This window comes from Saprolegnia parasitica (genome assembly GCF_000151545.1).
Source record: "Saprolegnia parasitica CBS 223.65 unplaced genomic scaffold supercont2.36, whole genome shotgun sequence".
Lineage (NCBI taxonomy): Eukaryota > Oomycota > Saprolegniomycetes > Saprolegniales > Saprolegniaceae > Saprolegnia > Saprolegnia parasitica.
In genome coordinates, this window is record NW_012156430.1 from 153258 (window position 1) to 174163 (window position 20906).

Below are 20906 nucleotides of genomic sequence, written 5' to 3' on the forward strand. Positions count from 1 at the left end.
GCCACAAATCGAAGCGATGCGTCGTTGCAGCTGGCGTTGACCCAAGCAAGAGGGAAGACGAGCGGGCATGGAAGGCAGAAAAGGGTCGAAGCGTTTGCACTGGCGTTGTGAAGAGTGCTGTGCAGAAGGGGACCCGTGAACCGAGCCCGAGTATCTTTAGTGTGGCGATGGGCCGTTGGCACCCAAGTGTTGTGCGATGCATCGCCAACAGATGGAGCACCCATCGATCGTACTCGCACGAATACTTTGAGCCGGATAGCTGTATGAGGCTTGACGTTGGCGGGGCTTGAAACCCGTGCCTTGGATAGCTTGCATGCGCGGCCCGCTGCCTACCATCCGACAGATCGCCATTCTTTCCTAGCGTGTAAAAGGTTGGTGGCGCCGAAATGCATGGCGGTTCTCGCGCTGATGGTACTTGGTCGGCTGCGTCCTCCTCTCTGTCGCGATGCCTCGACAGTCGTGGTACGCAAAAGATTTCGAGGATTATGCGACAATTGGATCGAAAATGACGATGCACTAGACGATCGCAGGCTCCTGGTCTTCTTCCTGGTACGGCGTCTGGGACGTGCCAAAGAGATCGTCGTCTTTGGTGACGGACGGCCGCGTCGGCAGCGGGACGGGGCTAAAGCTGGCGACCCGCAGCGCCTCGATGCGGTACTTGAAGCCGCAAGAGAGCGAAGCCATGCAAAGCACAAACGCTGCGATGAGCCAGTGGAATGACGCGCCGTACGACAATTGCGCCGGCGCTTGCACGGCCCATGCAATCATGGTCGCAGTTGCCATGAAGAGAGCAAGCATCATGGCCGTCAGGTGAACCAGGGTTGCGTGGGCTTGGAGGAAGCGCTTGCCGCCGCAGCAGCCAGCGACGAGCGCGACGCACTCGGAGACGATGCCGATCACGGCGAGAGCAATGACGACTTGAACGCACGCGAGTGTGAGCCACGCCGAGACACCGCACGCGTCGGCAGCAAAGGCGTCAAACATAGACGCGTCGAGATGGGATGCCGACCGAAGCGCTGCGTACGCCGACGATGCCGTGTCGAGGGTGCAGAGCCCGGTGCCATCGATCGTCACAGAGTTGGTGGTGGTCGTCGATGCGTGGGGCTGGTAGAGGACGCAGTGCCCGAGGTACGAGCCCGCAGACGTGTCCATGCGCACGTCCGTGCAATAGCCCCACACACCGGCGGCGAAGCGTGTATGGAGCGTGAACGAGGACCCGGTGAACGAGAGATTGTCGAGCGCCGACCAAGCGGGCACGACGAGTGCGAAGGACGCCAAGAGACAGGCGACAATGGCCAAGACGATCGAGAGAATACCGTAGCCAAGCATGCTGTTGGTGTGCTACACAGCAAATTCGGCAATGCGGCATGCACCTGGCGAATGCGAGGGCGAAAATGAACCACGCAGGGGATGCTGCGCAGAAACGCGTCTGATTGGCCGACGCACCTTGCACTTGGTCGCAGCGGTTGCCACGTCATGGTGCAAGCTACTCGTGTTTTGTGCTCGCGTGCGAAGGCGTTAAAATTTGAAGTGTTCAGCGCCAACAACCGCAGCGTCCATCCGTGTGCGCCGCGTCAATCAAAGGAAGGACCATCGAGGTCGAGGTCGAGGAGGTCGATGGGTGCGCATAGCATGGAGGTGGCGCCCTTCTGGCAGGTGCTTTGTCGGCACAGACAGCCCGTGTACGGTGTTGGCAGTGGTGAGTTTTTCGAGCGGTGACACACCTTCGTGGCCGCTTCGTCCGATGCCGAGTTCTTCGAACGCGCTCGTTGTGCACCAAGGTTGCTGCCGTCGTAAAAACGAGCATGTGAACGCTTCTGACGTCATGGTGCTCAAATAAATTATTACCAGGGATACCATACTATGGTTGTTGTTCGGGTCTGTCGACGGCTACCCGCAGTATCGCAGTATCGTAGTATGTCCCCGAGGGGCCAATGCATTCCAACGGGGACGGGCGGCCAAGAATCCATCACATCACACACCACTATCATTCGCTTTGTCGCTTCACGACGCATCTGCGCCGCCAGAATGAGTACCATAATACCACATCGCCAGCTCACATCGCCAACACCATTCTCCAACACATACCGTATCCTAGTACATGCATTTTAGTCGACGAGACTCGCTTCGAAAGGTGCAACGAGCAACTACACACCGTGTGACAGACACCAACGTCCTCGTGTTGCTACATGTATCTCACTCGGTGCAATCTGGATGCACCCAGCCCAGAGAGCTCAGCCGAAGAGGTCAGTAGAAGCAAGGGTATATAATAAATGCATTTATTATATACCCTTGGTAGAAGTCTCTAGTGTCAGAGTAGCTTGTCTTGCGGCCGCTTGCCATCAAATATATGCAGCAGCGCTGGCTCATGGGCAAACATACGACGTATCGATGCACCCGCGTCGATCTTCTGAAGACGCGAGATCGTCGTCCAATGACGTCCTGCCACCATCAATTGGTACTATTTGTTGTCGCGAAGAACCCCATTGTTGGCATTCTCAGGGTAGACAAGGAAAAATGCTGTCCACTCGGCTTCTCTACGCCTTCCTTTGACCAAGGTTGCGCGGCTGACCCGTCGCACCTAGTTACCCTTTTCAGTACCTATCGGTTACACCTGGCCCTTCGTAGTTTGGTTTTACATACAAACACCAATATGTCTCTATTTGCCGAAGATTTTTACCACCTTCGCTGTCCACCGTTCTGGACACACGCGCTTGTATTAGGCGAATTCGGAGTGCGTATGACAAGCCCGTCGTGTCCAGGCCGATAGCACCGTCGCGGCCATGGTCGCTCACACTTGATCTCGCCCCGATGCCACCGGCCAAGACCTCGGGCCACTGTGCCATCGCCTTTTGCGCTACAGCGTTTGCCTTGTCTGCGGTCGCGATTGCCCTGCCGCGCTGGTCGGCGGGCGCCACGTTCACGGATGGCATTGGCGCGCTCTGCCTCACCAACGGGCCTGGCCACACGCGCTGCTTGCAATACCACACACGCAATAGCTTGGCGCCGTACCCAGACATGAGCTTTTGCAGCGTGCCATCCGACTCGCGGCTTCTGGGCGAGACAGCGATGCAAGCAGGCCTCTCGACGCCGCAGCTCGTTGACCACGTCGCCTCGGCGTGTGGCTTTAATGGCTACGCTCTGGTTGCGATGGTGGCGCTCGAGATGACCATGGGCTTTGTGTCGCTTGTCGTGCTCTTCAACGGGATCTGCTTTGGCCGGCTCAAGGGCCCTGCCGTGCCCATTGCAGTTGTCTGCAACGCCGTCGCCTTCCTCGCTGCGATCCTCGTCGTTTGCCTCTACGCCAAACCCAACGGCGCTTCGTACGACGTCTCGTGGTACCTCCTGCTGGCGTCTGCGTTCCTCTACGTCATCTCGCTCATGTGCGGTATCGTCTTTCGCACCACCCGCCGCCACGTGGACGCGGACGAGGGCGACGACTTTGGCCATGTCCGCTTGGAGACGCCTACGGGCAGTGTTGTCTAACTGCGCACTTCTTAATTTATCTGTACGTTGTGCTTTTGTTTGTCTCTTCAGATTCGTTGCGTCACGACCATTAACCCTCCAACGCCTGACTTTTGTTAATCAAATGCCGGGACACTTTGCGTCCAGACGACGACAGCAGCACCACTGCACGCTTCATCGGCAACCATAGAGGTTTGCCCCACAACTTGACATGTAGAGGGTCGTGGACACGGAAGAGGAGTGCTCTGATGTATTTTACTGTGAATCTATATGACCTCTCGCCGCTATTCTAGTCTGGCAAAGTACGTGGTGCCACCACGGTCGCGTCTCGAGCAGTTGACGAAGTTTGAATGCACACGGCTCAGGAATGGCCAGTCGGTCGGTCAATTCGTGTTACGTAGGACCGACGTCATCGAAATTAGGTGGCTAGCGGACGTCATCGAAACTAGGTGGCTAGGTGCCCTGTCGTGAACCCGCTGCGGCAGGCCAATCCGTTACCCCATTGACTACACTTGTAACCACACGCGAACGACTACAGTTGGAACCATACGCAAACGAATGGCGAGTCCTTCACGGCGCATCGCAGCGAAGGCTTCAGAAGCGTTTACGATTGTAATACAATAGTGTCATGCGCTGGACGATGACGGTATCGGCATTAACAACAGTCAAAAAGACAATCGTCAAGAAGGCGACGCTACATCACAGCAGCGTCTTTGTCGACTTCCGAAAACATGCACTCTTTCTAGACAGAAAAGAAAGAGCAGAGAAAAGACTGGTCTAACTGCATGTAGCAGTAGTTTATTAGCCTCAACCGTCTCGCAGCGAGCCACAACGAAGCGCGGCGACCAGGCACCCACAGTCGTCCGAGTATCCCGCGCGAAAAGATCGCAATCATGTGAACCTGGGTTTTCTTGAGAGTCGTATTTCATCAAGCGCTTGTTGGATCGTTCATTGCCGCCCAAGGCGTTAAATAGGTTAAACGCATGCCGTCGAACAACGTTTGCAGGTGCTAGTATGTAAAAACGCCCTTTGCAATCCACAAAGGCCAAACCTCGTTTGATTTCGTGTCAAACGGCTCGTTTTCCCTCTGCGAATGACCGTTTAAGCTGGCTGCTGTGTAGCCCAACCGACTCACGATTCATAACCAGTACAACCGCCACCCAGATTGCTCTACGCAGTCCCTAATACCCGCTACTGTTCCAACGACAACGTCTACGCGCTGTGTTGCGACGACGTTGAAACAACCCTTTTGGTCCATCGCCTACGTCAAAGCCTTTTGCAATGCACAGCTTGTCGTTTTGTCTTTTTGTTGTTTTAAAAAAACGTAGTACGACCGATACGTTAAACTCGTCGATGGCATGATGGAATGATGAGGAAAAGTTGCGTTGTTTGCGCCGCCGCCAATCCGGATCATCGCGCATCCGATTGGTCGTGTCGCATGCCTCACTGATGATTGTGCTTGGCGCGATCTAGCCCAATCGTCGCGTCTGATTGGCTAAAATGGTGATTTCCGTGGCGCCCGAAACCCATCAGCGCCAATCTTAGCCGCATTTCGGAATTCGTCACGGGATGACCACCAGAATGCACCACATCTCGCTCTGCGGCCTCCTCGCGCTGAGCCTCGCGGGCTGTGCGCTCTTCTGCACGTCCTTCGCGGTGAGTTTGCCCTTTTGGGCATCCACGGACGACGTCGACTCGCGTCTCTCCGACTCGGACGACGACTACTCGATGTTTGCGGCCGGCATTTGGGGCTTCTGCACCGATATTATCACGGACGAGCACAACTACGTGCGAGCGAATTGTACGCCGTACCGCAATTGGCTCTTTGGCAGCCCCAACGTGCCCTACAACATTACGTATTCGTCGGTTGCGATGACGATTGCGCCGGTCGGCATGTGCCGCCACGAGCTTGGGTCCTCTGCGCTCAGTGCGCTGCAAGCGACGCTGCCGCTGAGCCCATCGCAGTTTCGTGCGTTCTATGACTCGTCGTGCGGCGGCTGGGCGCGCTTCTCGCTCGTCATCAACGTTTTCGTGCTCATCAGCGCGATCTTTACGGTTGGCGTCTACAGCGTCATTGTTGTCTTTTGGATTTGCCCGCCGTCGATGCACACGCAGCTGTTCATGTCCCGCATCGGTCTCCGCCTCCTTGTCACCGTCTCGATGGGCTCGCTGCTCGTCCTCTCCGCGTGGTCCAAGCAGAGCCCCGTGCACGTGCCATACGGCAGCGCGTACTTTTCGGCGCTCGTGGCGACCTTGCTGTACTTCTCGGCCACCATGGGCGCCTGCAAGTATCATTTCTACGACATCCCGCGCCTCAACGGCGTCCTTAACGACGACGGCGAGACCTTTCCCGAGGCCGTCAACGTTGTTTTCATCGAGCTTGGAACGCCCGTCCAAGACAAGGACGTGATGCCAACGGTCGCGCGCGTAACGACCCCCGTTATCACGCACGTTTAATGCGCGTCCATTAATTTATTGTTTCTTTTCGAATCTTGCGCGCTTGCGTTGTTGAACTATTGCAGTGGCATCACCACTAATTTGCTTTTGGCATCGTCGCATTCACATCCTCCAGCACGAATCTGCGTCTAGACGAGCGCACCGGTAAAATTTATACGGTGAAGTATGCACGCGATGACGACGTCGATTTTTCGAGCTCGGCATCGTATTGCCAGGCCTCGTTCCCGGTTGTTGCGGCTCAGTACACCGCGCGCCCATTGTCCCTGGGCAAACACACACAGCATGCCTTTGTATAGATGAGCCTTTGCTTGTATTATATATTGGGTTAGTGTGCCGTCTTCGTTCAAAAGTCGCAACAAATGTCGTCTTAGCGGTTTTGGTGGTTGATAAAGCTCAGCGCAAGAAAGCCTAGGAGGCGAAAGGCCGCGATGCAGCCGCAGAGCACTGCCACGTTGGCGCCCGCATCGCTCGAGTTCATTTGAAACATGGTTTCAATGTACTGCTTGACCGTCACGCTGGGTGCATTGTTGAACTTGTACACAATCAGCGACAGCGGCACATCCGACATGACGGCGCAGCCCAAGTCGTCCGGGTGCTCGCACGTTGCAAAGGCCGCCGAGACGAGGAGCGAGAGGGCGTACTTGGGTGGCACGATCGTGTTGAGCCACTGCAGACCGGCCGGGATCTGCGATGTCGGTGGGTTGAAGCCCATGAAGAGGAAGAAGATCGAGCTGATCAAGCCACCAATCGTGCTCGCAACCTCGATCGACGGCAGTGCGCACGCGAGCAATTGACCAAAGTAGACTTGCATGAGCACGAAGAGGAAGAGGTAGATCGTGAAGAGCACGCCTTGGCTCCACCCGACAAAGCCCACAAACGGATAGAAAATGAGGTTGAAGACGACGACCGACACGAAAACGTACGGGATCTCAATCAAGGTCGAGCCGACAAAGTACCAGACCGCGCTGTACGTCTCGCAGGCCCGCTCGCGGTAAAAGCTCGCACGCTCTTGTACGTACAATGGCAGGACGTTGTTGAAGCCCATCATGCCAATGAAGAGCGACGCGAGGAAGACGATGCCGACGCCCGCATTGAGCCCGCTAAAGCTCGCGTAGTTGGTTCGGCAGTAGATGATGCCAAAGAGGATCGAGAGCGCGACGTTGATGAGGATGCGCGTGAGGTTGTACGACGGCGTGCGCCAGTACATGCGGACAAACCGCTGGAGCACCATGCGGCATTGTACACCCGGGTCCGCCGCACACTTGCGTGTAAATATCATCTCGGCGCGCTTCATATTGCTTTCTTCTTGGAGCACGGTCAGCATATCGGCCTTGGCCACACTTGCGCTATAGAGCGCGGCAAAGTCTTTTTCGGTCGCACCGGCGGCCGTGCCGGCGCCAATGACCTCGAGCATCCACGTTGCGGGATTGTGCCCGGGCTTGATAGAAGGCGTGTCGGGAATCGCCTCGAGGTACTCGATCAGATGGGCGCTGCCCGTGCCGAGCGGACCAAAGTAGACGGTGTGCCCGCCACGCTTGAGCAAAAGGAGCTGGTCAAACATCTCGAACACCTCGGACGACGGCTGATGGATCGTGCACACGACTGTGCGACCCGACTTGGCCACTTCGGTGAGCCCTTTCATGATACGCAAGGCCGCCCGCGCATCCAGCCCCGACGTCGGCTCGTCCAGAAAGAGGATACTCGCGTTCGAAGCGAGCTCGACACCGATCGTCAAGCCTACAAGTCATGTCGAGTTAGCACAAGACATCACAATGCGATAGAGACGGGGCGTACGCTTCATCTGCTCGACGGACGACCCGCGGATGATGCTGTTGGCCAAGCCGTGCATGTCCAGCAAGGTGAGGCACTCGTGCACCGACGCCATCTTGTCGGCATCCGAGATTTCATTCGACTGGCGCAGAAAAGCACTGAACTCGAGCGCTTCCCGGAACGTGGCCGACTCGCAATGCTGGTCGGTCTGTTCGCAGTAGCCGGTCGCTCGGCTGATGGCGAGCTTTGTCGCGGGGTATCCGTTGAGCGTGATGCGTCCCTGAATCGTACCGCCCGTCTTGCGGCCAGCGAGGACGTCCATGAGGGTAGTCTTGCCAGCGCCGGACGAGCCCATGAGCGCAGTGATGGTGCCTGGGCGCGCGTAGCCCGAGATGCCTTGAAGCAGATGCTTCTCGCCACCGTGCTGGTCGGGCACCGAGTACCAGACGTCGTGAAAGGCAAGCGTCAGCGGCGCCGCACGGTGGGCCGCGCCGAGGCTTGGCACGTCGATCACTGTGTTTGCCGCCGGCATCACCCTTACGCTTGTGCACGCATTCGCGTTCATGGCCTCCTGCTCTTCAACAATGACGTTGGTTCCTTCGGGGCTCTCGTAGCGCTTGTACTCGAGGAAGAAGTACGAGAGGCCGAGGAAGAGCACGTAGGTCGCGATGAGGTAGATGAAACCAGAGGCAATCCACGTCGCGTCTGCTTCAAAGCCGTACATGTGCAGCTGGTACGTGCCCATGTTCATGCCAGTCATTTTGCAATAGTCGACGCCGCCATAGACGCATTTTTGGTACTCGGATGCAATGTACTGGTTGACCGCGAGGAGGCGGAAGCACCACGCGAGCGGATTGATCCAGTAGATCCACACGCAATAGTCGGGCAGCGACTGCTGCGAGATGAGAAAGCCCGCAAAGATGATGTAAAACAAGATCGAGAGAAACGTGATGGGTTGCGCGATGAGCAGATTCGGGGCGGCCGACGAAATGAAGAAGAACCACGCGGCAAACGTGAGGTTGGCGACGAAGAGCGCGCTCAGAAAGACAAGAAACGCCGTGAGATCCGCGACAAAGCCCGTCATCCAATAGACGAGCGACCCAAAGAGAATGGATTCGCCAATCGCAAACGGGATTTGGGCGAGCGACGTCGAGAGCACGTATGAGGATGTGCGGTAAAAGTGCGCGCCGCGCTGCTTGTAAAAAATCGCGCGGGAGGCGAAGAACGTGTTGACTTGGGACGCTTGGCCAATGGCGATAAACATGATGGACGAAAAGATCATGCCCATGACGACCTGCGCCAGCGTCGTGTCCATCTGATAGAACGTAAGGCCATAGAGGAGGCCCATGATGACCACCATGGCAAGACGGCCTTGGATGTACGCCGTGTTGCGCAGCATGAGCTTCCATTGACGCTTCATGACGGTCTGCGTGCTCGCCCAAAACGTCTGTCGGTACTGCGGAAAGTCGAGTTCAAAGTGGTTGCCGTCAATCGGCCCTGCAATCCGCTGCACCATGCTGGCGTAAATCTCCGAGGCTTTGAACCGCGCTGCAAAGTCGGCTGCCGACCGAGGCACCTTGGCTGCGCCTGCAGTCACGTAAAGCGATTGCTGGTCGGTCCTAATTCACATCGCTCTCAGTCACGAAAATGAAGTGATGGAGCGAGTACCCAAGGTCGAGAAGGTAGTCGGCGACATCGCGCCGGGCGGGGCACACAAAGCCAAGCGACTCAAAGTACTCGAGCACTTGCGTCCGCGGTCCGTGGTACATGACGTGGCCGTCGTTGAGGACAAGGACGTCGTCAAACTGCTCAAACACTTCGGGCGATGGCTGCAGAAGCGAGATGACGACCGTCTTGCGAAAGGTGTGGGCGAGGCGCTGACTGGCCTTGACAATATCGAGTGTCGCCGCCGAGTCGAGGCCAGTGCTGATCTCATCCATAAGGTCCACGAGCTTCATACCAAACTTCATTTCGCCCGTGGTGACGCGCTTGCGCTCGCCACCCGAGACGCCGCGCAGCATTTCATCGCCGACACACGTCTTGGCGCAGTGCAAGAGCCCCAGTGCCTGCATGATGTTGTGCGGGTAGTTGTCGTAAAAGTGCTGAATCATCTTGGTTGCCAACTCGTTGTCTTGGGCCGTCCCTAGTCAAATGTGAGAAAAAACCACTGCAATGTGAAAGTACCTTTGTGGAAGGCTTTGGCGATCGTGAGCGGCATCGACTTGCCGCCCGAGCACTCGTTGGCAAACTGAAGCGTCTCTTCCACCGTCAGCGTCGGATAATGGACGTCGCGCTGGCCCATGTACGAGATGGCTTGGGGCAGCACGTGGAGCATCTCGTCGCGCTTCTTGCCATTGTACGTAATGTTGCCTTGGATCTTGACGTTGGACGAGACGGGAAAACGCCCCGAGAGAACCTTCATGAGCGACGACTTGCCCGAGCTCGGCTGTCCGAGCACGAGCGTCATCGTGCCCGGGCGAAAGGCGCCGGTCATGGGCTTGAGGATTTCCTTGTGCTCGATGTGCTTCTCGCGCGTGAAGGTGGCGGCAATCGCAGTTGTGAACGCGTTCCAGACCGTCGGAATCTGGTGCGACCGCGTCGGGTTGACTACAAAGTCGGCCTTGATCGCCAAGTCTTGGAACCGGATTTCCATCTGCGGCAAGCGCTGGCCCAACGCCGCTTGGATGACCTCGAGGACCTTGGCGCTGGCCGCGGGCGCCATCGGGTCAGTTAACCACTCGAGGGTCGGGGTCTTGGTCTCCATGGTAATCTAGCACTGCAACGAATCCCATGCAGCGCCAACGCGATCATGCCCGGAATGCAGTACCATAAACAGGGACGGCCATTATCTCCGGTGCGTGTCGCTTCGAATGGAAGCACGCTGCTATTGGTGCTAGGAATAGTCAGACACGACCCTGATAGCGCAGCATAATCAAGCTTGAAACGAAGGGATCAATCAGCTTGGTGGGACGTACTAATAATATACGAGTTCCCGATAGACATTGCCCCATCGCAGCGACCAAACTCGTTTTGGCTAGTTTTGCAGCAATCTGATTGGCCTGAAAAATTCGAAGCTCCGCTGATTGGCTTAAATATAGAAGTGCATCATGCGAGCAGCAACGTCGATAAAAGGATTGAGTACTAGCATCATATCATGTAATCATATTTATTTATAAGAACGTATATGTCTGCATCTTAGCGCTGCTGGTGGTTGACGTAGCGCATCGCGAGAAGACCAAGGAGGCGGAAGACGAGAATGCAGCCGATGAGCACGAGCACGTACGTCCCGTTGTCCGACTCCTTCATCTGGAACATGACTTCGACGTACTCCTTCATGGTCACCGACGTCGCGTTGTTAAACTTGGCGACAATGAGCGATTCGGGGATGCCTTCCATGTTGCGGCAGCCGAGATCGTTGCCACCCGGCTCGTCGCAATGGCCAAAGACCGTCGAGACGAGAAGGCCAAGAGCGTATTTTGGCGGCACGATCGTGTTGAGCCAGCGAAGCCCGGCGGGAATCGCAGATGTCGGCGGGTTGAAGCCCATAAAGAGGAAGAAAATCGAGCTGATCAAGCCGCCAATGACGCTCGCAACCTCGATTGACGGCAGTGCGCACGCCAGCAATTGGCCAAAGTAGACTTGCATGAGTACAAAGAGCGAGAGGTAGAGCCAGAACCAGATGCCTTGAACAAACCCGACAAAGCCCGCAAACGGATAGAAAATGACGGTAAAGATCGCGCAGCCAACGAGCACATAGGGGATCTCGACGAGCGTCGAGCCGAGAAAGTACCAGAGCGCATTGTACGTCTGGCACGCGCGCTCGCGATAAAAGCTCGCACGCTCCTCCACAAAGAGCGGGAGGACGTTGTTGAAGCCCATCATACCGATGAAAAGCGACGCCATGAAGACGATACCGACACCGGCGTTGAGCCCGTTGAACGTCGCGTACTCGGTGTTCATGTATATGACGCCAAAGAGGAGGCCCATGCCCACATTGACAAGCATCTGGGTCAGCGTGTACGACGGCGTGCGCCAGTACATGCGCACGAATCGCTGGAGGACCCACTTGCACTGCGTCGCGGGTGTCGCGGCTCGCTTCTTGCGGAAAACCATCTCTTCTTGGATTGTCGTGGCTTCGTCTTCGAGGTCGGCGACGAGATCGCGCTTGAGGTCGCTGGCGTCATAGATGTCGGCATAGTCGATCGTCGACTCGACGACCGCCGTGCCAGCACCAATGACCTCGAGCATCCATGTCGCCGGGTTGTGCCCGGGTTGGATCTTCTTCGTGGCTGGAATCGCCTCGAGGTACGAGATCAAGTTGGCGCCACCGGGCCCGAGGTCGCCAAAGTAGACGGTCGCACCACCGCGCTTGAGCAAGAGAAGCTGGTCAAACACGGCAAACACCTCGGACGACGGCTGATGGATCGTGCACACAATCGTGCGACCCGACTTGGCGATCTGCGTGAGGCCCTTCATGATGCGCAAGGCCGCCCGCGCATCCAGCCCCGACGTCGGCTCGTCCAGAAAGAGGATACTCGCGTTCGAAGCGAGCTCGACACCGATCGTCAAACCTACAAGTCATGTAGAGTTAGCACCCAACACCAATGCGAGCGATAGAGACGGGACGTACGCTTCATCTGCTCAACCGACGACCCGCGAACGATGGTGTCGGCCAAGCCGTGCATGTCCAGCAAGGTGAGGCACTCCTCCACCGACGCCATCTTGTCAGCATCCGAGACGTCGCTGGACTGGCGCAGAAAGGCGCTGAACTCGAGCGCTTCACGGAACGTGGCCGACTCACAGTGCTGGTCGGTCTGTTCGCAGTAGCCGGTGACACGGCTGATGGCGAGCTTCGTGGCGGGAAAGCCGTTGAGTGTGATGCTGCCTTGGGTGGTCCCGCCGGTCTTGCGGCCAGCGAGGACGTCCATGAGGGTGGTCTTGCCGGCGCCGGACGAGCCCATGAGCGCAGTGATGGTGCCGGGGCGCGCATAGCCCGAGATGCCTCGGAGCAGATGCTTGTCTTCACCGTTCTTCTCCTTGACCGTGTACCAGACGTCTTGGAACGTGAGCGTGACGGGCGACACGCGGGACGGCGGCATCGCGATGGCGACCGAGCCGTCGCTGGAGCTACCCGCCGGCGTTTTGGGCATGCCCTTGTACGACGCATCGGCGGCGTTCGGCTCGATCTCGTCGACGACGAGGCTCGTGCCTTCCGGCGTCTCGTAGCGCTTGTACTCGAGGAAGAAGAAGGCGAGCATCATGAAGACGACGTACGCCGCCGCCATGTAGAGGAAGCCGTAGACGATCCAAATCCGGTCGGCCGTAAAGCCATAGAGGTGGAGCTGGTACGTGCCCATGTTCATGCCTGTGCGCTCGCAGTACTCGATGCCGCCGTAGCTGCACTGCTGGAACTCGTCGCTTGCATACTGGTTGACGGCAAGTGCGCGGAAGCACCACGTGAGCGGGTTGATCCAGAAGATCCAGATGCAATAGTCGGGAATGCTGTCCTTGGCGATCATAAAGCCCGCAAAGAGCACGTAGAGGAGGACCGAGAGGAACGTGAGCGGCTGCGCCATGAGCAGGTTTGGCGCTGCCGACGAAATGAAGAAGAACCAAGTCGCAAACGTCATGTTGGCGAGCACAAGGGCGCAGAGAAAGACGAGGAACGCCGAGGTTTCGGCCACAAAGCCCGTCATCCAGTAGACGAGCGAGCCAAAGACAATCGACTCGCCGATCGCAAACGGGATCTGCGCAAGCGTCGTCGAGAGTACGTACGAGGCCGTGCGGTAAAAGTGCGCGCCGCGCTGCTTGTAAAAAATCGCGCGGGACGCAAAAAACGTTGGCACTTGCGACGCTTGGCCGATCGCGATGAACATGATGGCCGAGAAGACCATACCAAAGACGACCTGGGCTTGCGACGTGTCCATGTCGTAAAAGATGAGGCCGTACAGGAGACCCATGATGAGCACCATCGAGACGCGGCCTTGGATGAACGCCGTGTTGCGGAACGTCAGAATGAGCTGGCGCTTCATGACCGTGACCGACCCGTCCCAGAACGACTGCCGGTACCGCGGGAACTCGGCGACGTGGTGGTGGATCTCGAGCGCACCAAGCACGTGGTTTTCGTGCTCGCTAAAGATGGCCGAGTTGCGAAAGCACACGGCAAAGTCGTCGGCCGACGTTGGCACGACGAGCGACTCGGTCGCCGAGACGTACTGTTCGCGGGTGCTAAAATAGAATTTCGAAGCTGAGAAAGTGCAATCTCAAAAACATCGAAGCCATACCCGAGGTCGAGGAGAAAGTCGGCCACATCGCGGCGCGGCGGGCAAACAAAACCAAGGCTCTCGAAATATTGGAGGACCTCGGTGCGCGGGCCGTGGTACATGACATACCCGTGTTCAAGACGAGGAGGTCGTCAAAGAGGTCGAGCACCTCGGGCGGCGGCTGCAAGAGCGAGATCACGATCGTCTTGGAGAACGTGTGCGCCACGCGCTGACACGCCTTGATGATGTCGTAGGTAGCCGCCGAGTCGAGACCGGTACTGATCTCGTCCATGATGTCGACAAGCTTCATGCCAAACTTCATTTCGCCCGTGGTCACGCGCTTGCGCTCGCCGCCAGAGACACCACGAAGGAGCTGGTCGCCGACAATCGTGCTGGCACAATGCGTGAGGCCAAGCACCTTGAGGTTGATGTCAGGCGAGTGCGTAGCAAAGTGTTCGACAACTTGGCTCGCAAGCAGGTTGTCTTCGGCCGTGCCTAGGTGTACAACGTAAGAATAAGAATGGGCCATAGGATTAGATAGATCGTACCTTTGTCGAACGCTTGTTTCATCGTGCGAGGCATTGCCTTGGCACCCGAGCATTCGTGAGCAAATCGAAGCGTCTCTTCGACCGTCAGCGTTGGATAGTGCACGTCGCGTTGGCCCATGTACGAGATGGCTTGAGGTAACACGTCCAGCATCTCCTCGCGAGGCTTGCCGTTGTAGGTGACTTGGCCTTGGATCTTGACGTTGGACGAGACGGGAAAGCGGCCCGAAACGACTTTCATGAGCGACGACTTGCCTGAGCTCGGCTGGCCAAGGATGAGTGTCATCGTGCCGGGACGAAAAGCACCGGTCATGGGCTTGAGAATTTCGCGCTGGATGACGCGCTTCTGCGTCCGCCCCGGCAGCATGGTCGTCAGAGCTGTCCAGACAGTCGGGATGCCTTCGGTGGGCTTAGTGCTGACTTCGACGTCAGCGGTGATGGCAAGATCTTGAAACCGAATTTCCATCTGCGGCAGGCGTTGCCCCAAGGCCGCCTGGAGGATGTCGACGACACGACTAGCGTCGAGCTCGGAAAAGTCGTGGCCCGTCTTGAGGGTGTCGACGCGTGTGGGCATGGTGGAGGATTGCGTTCTGCCTCGACGCCACCGAGGTTGCGCGTGTTGTGCATAGAGGCGCGAGTCTGCAACCACAGCTTGCCACGTGGAAACATATGTTTTCGATTTGTTTACCGCGAGCAAGTGTAGTGAAATCAACGCGTTTGATTGGCCCGCATTGATTTTCACGCCAGCCCTTGCGTGCGTGATCTTGAGATCACGCCACAGTACACTGGCAAACTGTATCGGATTATCCTATGGGCGGACAGAGTAATGGGCCAGGAATCTCTAAATTTGTTGTCAGCACCTCGTTCGTCGCAGACTTCGACTTTGAGTCGTAGAAATTATGCGTGGCGCTGAGACGATGATGGCTGCCGACCGTTGCGCGATCAAATTGTGCGATACCTGACGCTACACTACAAAAGGCGGCTGCGCAGCGTGAACGGGTGAAAATGGCGACATCCTCAAGCATCGACTCTGGTTATTGCTCTGGATGCGAGACGCACTCGGATGGCATGACATCCGCAACAACAATGTCGCCGTGGTGCACGCTGGAAGCGTACCGGTATCATAATGCAAGACAATTGACGTACCTAAGAAGTGCGATTGGGTGGTCATGTCTGCTGTCAAAATGGTTAGCAAAGCTGTTAGCAACCAAACGAGTCTTGCTGATGTGATTTGGGGCAGCGATATCGTTTTAATTCACCATTTGTATGATTCATAGCAACCAACACGATAGTTGATACTCCGAGGTCCTTCACCATAGCAACGCTTGCTCGAGATCTTGTGCCAATACTTGAGCCAAGGCGTTGTGTTTAGCAAAGCTGGAGCTGCATACAACGCGTTTCCTGTCCGGCTAACACGATGTGCCCAAATAAAGGGACCTTGGTTTCTGCGCATATGTCGATCTTTCTGCGGCTTCACATTCCACAATACCAAGCCCTCATGGTACATTGCACTCGGTTGCTTTTGCTTCCTTCAATGCGTTTCGTGTCCAGTTGGTGGGCATTGATGAGAAATGACGTGCTTCGATGCCCTTGGTGGCCATGCAACGATCTTTGTTTGCAATCAGCCTTGGCCATCGTTCAAGCACGAGGTAGCGTGAGCAAGAGACAGGTTGGGCCCCTCAGGTGCTCCACAACTGCGCGCGATGTCCATGAAGCGAAAAGCTCAGATATTAATCGTGTGGAAGAATACATCACCTTCAACGGGATTGGTAAACTTGGCGTCGAACAATTGAGGTTCTCGAACAATTTAGAAAATAGCCCCTTGCGTCTCACGTGTCCGAACTGTCTGTGCTCACAAGTACCGCATCATCACGCACGCACGCGCTTGTGTGTGTCGCGGTATCTAGCTTCAAGCCAAACACGCTGTAGATGCGTGCTATAAATTCGAACAATTCGCAAAGATATGGTGTCGACCAATCAAAACGCACCTTGAAGGATCCGACGCTGTCGACGATCAGATCTGGATTGGCCAAGAAGCGACAAGACAGACCAGCAGCGAGGACCGGAAACATGGCCACACCCGACACCTCAGCGCGCACAAGCGCCGTCAGCGACACGGACTGGATATACGACACGTCCGAGGAGCACCACGCCAAGGCAGCGCAGATCATCCAAGCGGCGATAGGGCAAAACCTTGCGCAGATGGAGATTCGGTTCCAAGACCTCGCCATCACGGCCGAAGTGACGGTGAACGCCAAGAACTCGCAAGAGATTCCTAGTGTCTGGACGGCCTTGAAGGGCATGGTGACGTTCCAGAAGAAGCACGTCGTCCACAAGGAGGTCCTCAAGCCCATGACCGGCGCATTTCGCCCGGGCACCATTACACTCGTGCTCGGTCAGCCAAGTTCAGGCAAATCCTCGCTCATGAAAATCCTCTCGGGGCGCTTTCCGGTGGCCAAGAGCGTGCATGTGGCCGGCGCCATCACGTACAATGGCCGGCCGCGGGCGGACTTGCTTCCCGTGCTGCCGCAACTCGTCGGGTATGTTGGGCAGCGCGACTTCCACTACGCGACAATGACGGTCGAAGAAACGCTCGAGTTTGCACACGAGTGCTGCGGTGCGAAAACGCTCCTACGCGAGCTGATTGACGGCTTCCACAAGGGTACAATCCCATTCAACTTGTGTGAATCACTCATAGGGTTCTTAGGGACGGCTGAAGACAACGAGAGAGCCAAGGAGACTGTCGAGGCATTTATTACCAACTTTCCCAAGCTCGTGCTCAAGACACTCGGGCTAAGCCACGTCGCCAAGACGATTGTCGGCGACCAAATGCTGCGCGGCGTCTCGGGTGGCGAGCGCAAGCGCGTGACCACGGGCGAAATGAAGTTTGGCATGAAGCTCGTCGATCTCATGGACGAGATCAGCACTGGTCTCGACTCGGCGGCAACCTACGATATTGTCAAGGCGAGCCGTACCCTGGCGCACACGATGCGCAAGACCGTCGTCATCTCGCTTCTGCAGCCGCCGCCCGAGGTGTTTGACCTCTTCGATGACATCCTCGTACTCAACGAAGGCCACGTCATGTACCACGGTCCACGAACGCAAGTGCTCGGGTACTTCGAGGGCCTCGGGTTCCACTGCCCGCCGCGGCGCGACATTGCCGACTTTCTCTTGGACCTCGGGTATGTCATGCCACGTTACCACAGCTGAATTGTCTCATTGTAACGCTTGTAGAACGGACCAGCAGCGGCTGTACCAGACTGGGACGTCGGCCAATGTGCCACGCGCCGCGCACGAGTATGCGTCGAGCTTCCGCCGGTCGCCTATCTACCAAGACATGGTCAACTACGTGAACGGTCCGACGGACGGCAACTTCTACGAGCGACCGTTCCCGAAATTCCGCCAGTCGTTTTGTGCGAGCACGGGCACCGTCGTGAAGCGCCAGATGACGCTCATGGTCCGCAACACGGCGTTTTTAAAAGGCCGCTTCATGATGGTGCTCATCATGGGCCTCCTCTACGGTCTTACGTTCTACCAAATGGACACGTCGATCGCCCAAGTCGTTGTTGGCATGATCTTCTCGGCCATCATGTTTGTGGCCATTGGCCAAGCGTCTCAAGTCAACACGTTTTTTGCGTCCCGCGCGATTTTTTACAAGCAGCGCGGCGCGAACTTTTACCGCACGGCCTCGTACGTGCTCTCGACGTCGCTCGCGCAGATGCCGTTTGCGATCGGCGAGTCGGTTGTCTTTGGGTCGCTCGTCTATTGGCTCACGGGCTTTGTCAACGACATATCGGCGTTCGTCGTCTTTCTCTGCGCGCTCGTGCTCGCGAACCTCACGTTCGCGTCGTGGTTCTTTTTGTCTCGTCGGCCGCCCCGAATCTGCTCATGGCGCAGCCGCTCACGTTCCTCTCGATTCTCTTTTACGTGCTCTTTGCGGGCTTTATGATCGTCAAGGACAACATTCCGGATTACCTCATTTGGATCTATTGGATCAACCCGCTCGCATGGTGCTTCCGCCTGCTCTCCGTCAACCAGTACGCCAACAGCGAGTACCAAAAATGTATCTTCGAAGGCATCGACTATTGCAAGACCACGGGCATGAACATGGGCACGTATCAACTCAGTCTCTACGGCTTCTCGGCGAACCGTATCTGGATCGTCTATGGCTTCATCTACATGGCAGGGGCGTACGTTGGCTTTATGGTGCTCTCGTTTATCTTCCTCGAGTTCAAGCGCTATGAAAGCCCTGAAGGTACCAACGTTGTCGTCGAAGAAGAGCAAGCGCAGCAAGACGAAGAGTCGAGCTACGTCGCGATGCCCAACTCGCCAAGTCAGTCCACCGCGATCGATGTCGGGCTGTCACCTCCCCGCGTCATCCCCGTCACACTGACGTTCGAAGACGTCTGGTACTCGGTGTCGGACAAGAACGGTCAAGAAAAGCATCTACTTCACGGCGTCTCGGGAATCGCCCGCCCAGGCACCATCACCGCGCTCATGGGCTCGTCCGGCGCCGGCAAGACCACGCTCATGGACGTTATTGCCGGCCGCAAGACCGGCGGGACCATCCAGGGACGTATCCGACTCAACGGCTTTCCCGCCACGAAGCTCGCCATCAGCCGTGTCACGGGCTACTGCGAACAGACCGACCAGCACTGCGAGTCGGCCACATTCCGTGAAGCACTCGAGTTCAGTGCCTTCTTGCGCCAGTCCAGCGACGTCTCGGATGCCGACAAGATGGCGTCGGTGGAGGAGTGCCTTACCTTGCTGGACATGCACGGCTTGGCCGACACCATCGTTCGCGGGTCGTCGGTTGAGCAGATGAAGCGTACGTCCCGTCTCTATCGCATTGATGTCGGGTGCTAACTCTACATGCCTTGTAGGTTTGACGATCGGTGTCGAGCTTGCTTCGAACGCGAGCATCCTCTTTTTGGACGAGCCGACGTCGGGGCTGGATGCACGGGCGGCCTTGCGCATCATGAAGGGCCTCACGCAGATCGCCAAGTCGGGTCGCACGATTGTGTGCACGATCCACCAGCCGTCATCCGAGGTCTTCGAGATGTTCGACCAGCTCCTTTTGCTCAAGCGTGGCGGGCACACCGTCTTCTTTGGCCCTCTCGGCACGGGCAGCGCCCATCTCATCGAGTACCTCGAGGCGATCCCGGGGACGCCCGCTATCCAACCCGGGCACAACCCGGCGACGTGGATGCTAGAAATCATTGGCGCCGGCACTGCATCGTCGACGGAGCAGCCCAAGGACTTTGCGGCCATCTTCCACGACAGTCTTGTCAAGCAGTCGCTGACGGTGCTTCTCGACGCCGAGAACGAAGAGACGCGTCAAGAAATGGTGTTTAAACGCAAGCGGGCGGCGCTGCCGCTCGTGCAGATGCGATTTGTGCTGCAGCGTTTCGCGCGTCTCTACTGGCGCACGCCGTCGTACACGCTTTCGAGCGTCCAAGTCAACATTTTCCTGGCGCTGCTTTTCGGCATCGTCTTTGTCGACGCGACGTACACGACGTTCAACGGACTCAACGCCGGCGTCGGTATCGTCTTCTTGGCAACCCTCTTTATCGGTATCATGGGCTTCAACGGAGTCTTGCCGCTCTTCATTGCCGAGCGCAACTCGTACTACCGCGAGCGAGCGTGCCAGACGTACAACGCGTTCTGGTACTTTCTCGGCTCGACGCTGATCGAAATTCCGTACGTTCTCGTGTCGGTCGTTGTGTTCGTGACCATCTTTTACCCGTTTGTCGGGTTTACCGGCGCGGTCCAAGCCATCTGGTTTGCAGTCTACCTCTTCTTGTATGTGCTCATGCAAGTCTACTTTGGCCAATTGCTGGCGTGCGCGCTGCCGTCGATCGAGGTTGCGAGTGTCATTGGCGGCCTCCTCAACTCGATCTTTTTCCTCTTCATGGGCTTCAACCCACCAACGTCGCAGATTCCAAGCGGGCTCCGCTGGCTCAACACGATCGTACCTCCGAAATACGGTCTCTCGCTCCTCGTGACGACGGTATTTGCCAAGTGCGATGCGCCGGGCGACGCCGACCTCGGGTGCCAGCCGCTCACGGGCATCCCGCCGTCGTTCTTGGCATCGCGCTTCAACGGACAAACGTCGCCGGTGACGCTCAAGCAGTACGTCGAGACCATGTACGGCATGAGCTACGACGATCGCTGGAACAACATGCTCGTGCTCATCGGCTGCATCGGCGTGTTTCGCATCTTGGGCCTCTTGGCGATGCGCTTTGTCAACCACCAAAAGAGATAAACGGCTCTTGAAACATCGCCTTTTTCGTGCATTTAACACCAAATATACATTTTAAAATGCAACAAATGTTTCAAGAAAATGAAAGAAGTCATTCAGATCAACCATATGAAGTTCATTCCAGTACGTTGGATGGTACACCCT

The 20906-nt window shown here is 56.9% G+C and overlaps 6 protein-coding genes across 6 annotated transcripts; 3 read left to right on the forward strand and 3 right to left on the reverse strand.

Moving 5' to 3' along the window:
* Positions 1–516: 516 nt before the first annotated feature.
* Positions 517–1329, reverse strand: SPRG_08228 (hypothetical protein; the record flags this gene model as incomplete). Its single annotated transcript, XM_012347472.1, has 1 exon — positions 517–1329. The coding sequence occupies one exon, from the start codon at positions 1327–1329 to the stop codon at positions 517–519; it is 813 nt and encodes a 270-aa protein (XP_012202862.1).
* Positions 1330–2811: 1482 nt separating this feature from the next.
* SPRG_08229 (hypothetical protein) lies at positions 2812–3486 on the forward strand (the record flags this gene model as incomplete). Its single annotated transcript, XM_012347473.1, has 1 exon — positions 2812–3486. The coding sequence occupies one exon, from the start codon at positions 2812–2814 to the stop codon at positions 3484–3486; it is 675 nt and encodes a 224-aa protein (XP_012202863.1).
* Positions 3487–5046: 1560 nt separating this feature from the next.
* Positions 5047–5922, forward strand: SPRG_08230 (hypothetical protein; the record flags this gene model as incomplete). Its single annotated transcript, XM_012347474.1, has 1 exon — positions 5047–5922. One exon carries the CDS (start codon positions 5047–5049, stop codon positions 5920–5922), a length of 876 nt encoding a protein of 291 aa, XP_012202864.1.
* A 367-nt stretch (positions 5923–6289) lies between these two features.
* On the reverse strand, positions 6290–10551 carry SPRG_08231 (hypothetical protein; the record flags this gene model as incomplete). Its single annotated transcript, XM_012347475.1, has 5 exons — positions 10520–10551; positions 9877–10468; positions 9361–9835; positions 7717–9311; positions 6290–7659 (listed from the first exon to the last, which is right to left on the reverse strand). Exons 2-5 carry the CDS (start codon positions 10454–10456, stop codon positions 6290–6292), a joined length of 4020 nt encoding a protein of 1339 aa, XP_012202865.1. The 5' UTR covers positions 10457–10468; positions 10520–10551.
* Positions 10552–10856: 305 nt separating this feature from the next.
* On the reverse strand, positions 10857–15074 carry SPRG_08232 (hypothetical protein; the record flags this gene model as incomplete). Its single annotated transcript, XM_012347476.1, has 5 exons — positions 10857–12263; positions 12323–13920; positions 13977–14033; positions 14081–14450; positions 14504–15074. 5 exons carry the CDS (start codon positions 15072–15074, stop codon positions 10888–10890), a joined length of 3972 nt encoding a protein of 1323 aa, XP_012202866.1. The 3' UTR covers positions 10857–10887.
* A 1496-nt stretch (positions 15075–16570) lies between these two features.
* On the forward strand, positions 16571–20765 carry SPRG_08233 (hypothetical protein; the record flags this gene model as incomplete). The annotated part of the gene is made up of 5 exons (XM_012347477.1): positions 16571–17162; positions 17208–17682; positions 17735–18323; positions 18398–19328; positions 19384–20765. 5 exons carry the CDS (start codon positions 16571–16573, stop codon positions 20763–20765), a joined length of 3969 nt encoding a protein of 1322 aa, XP_012202867.1.
* Positions 20766–20906: the final 141 nt, after the last annotated feature.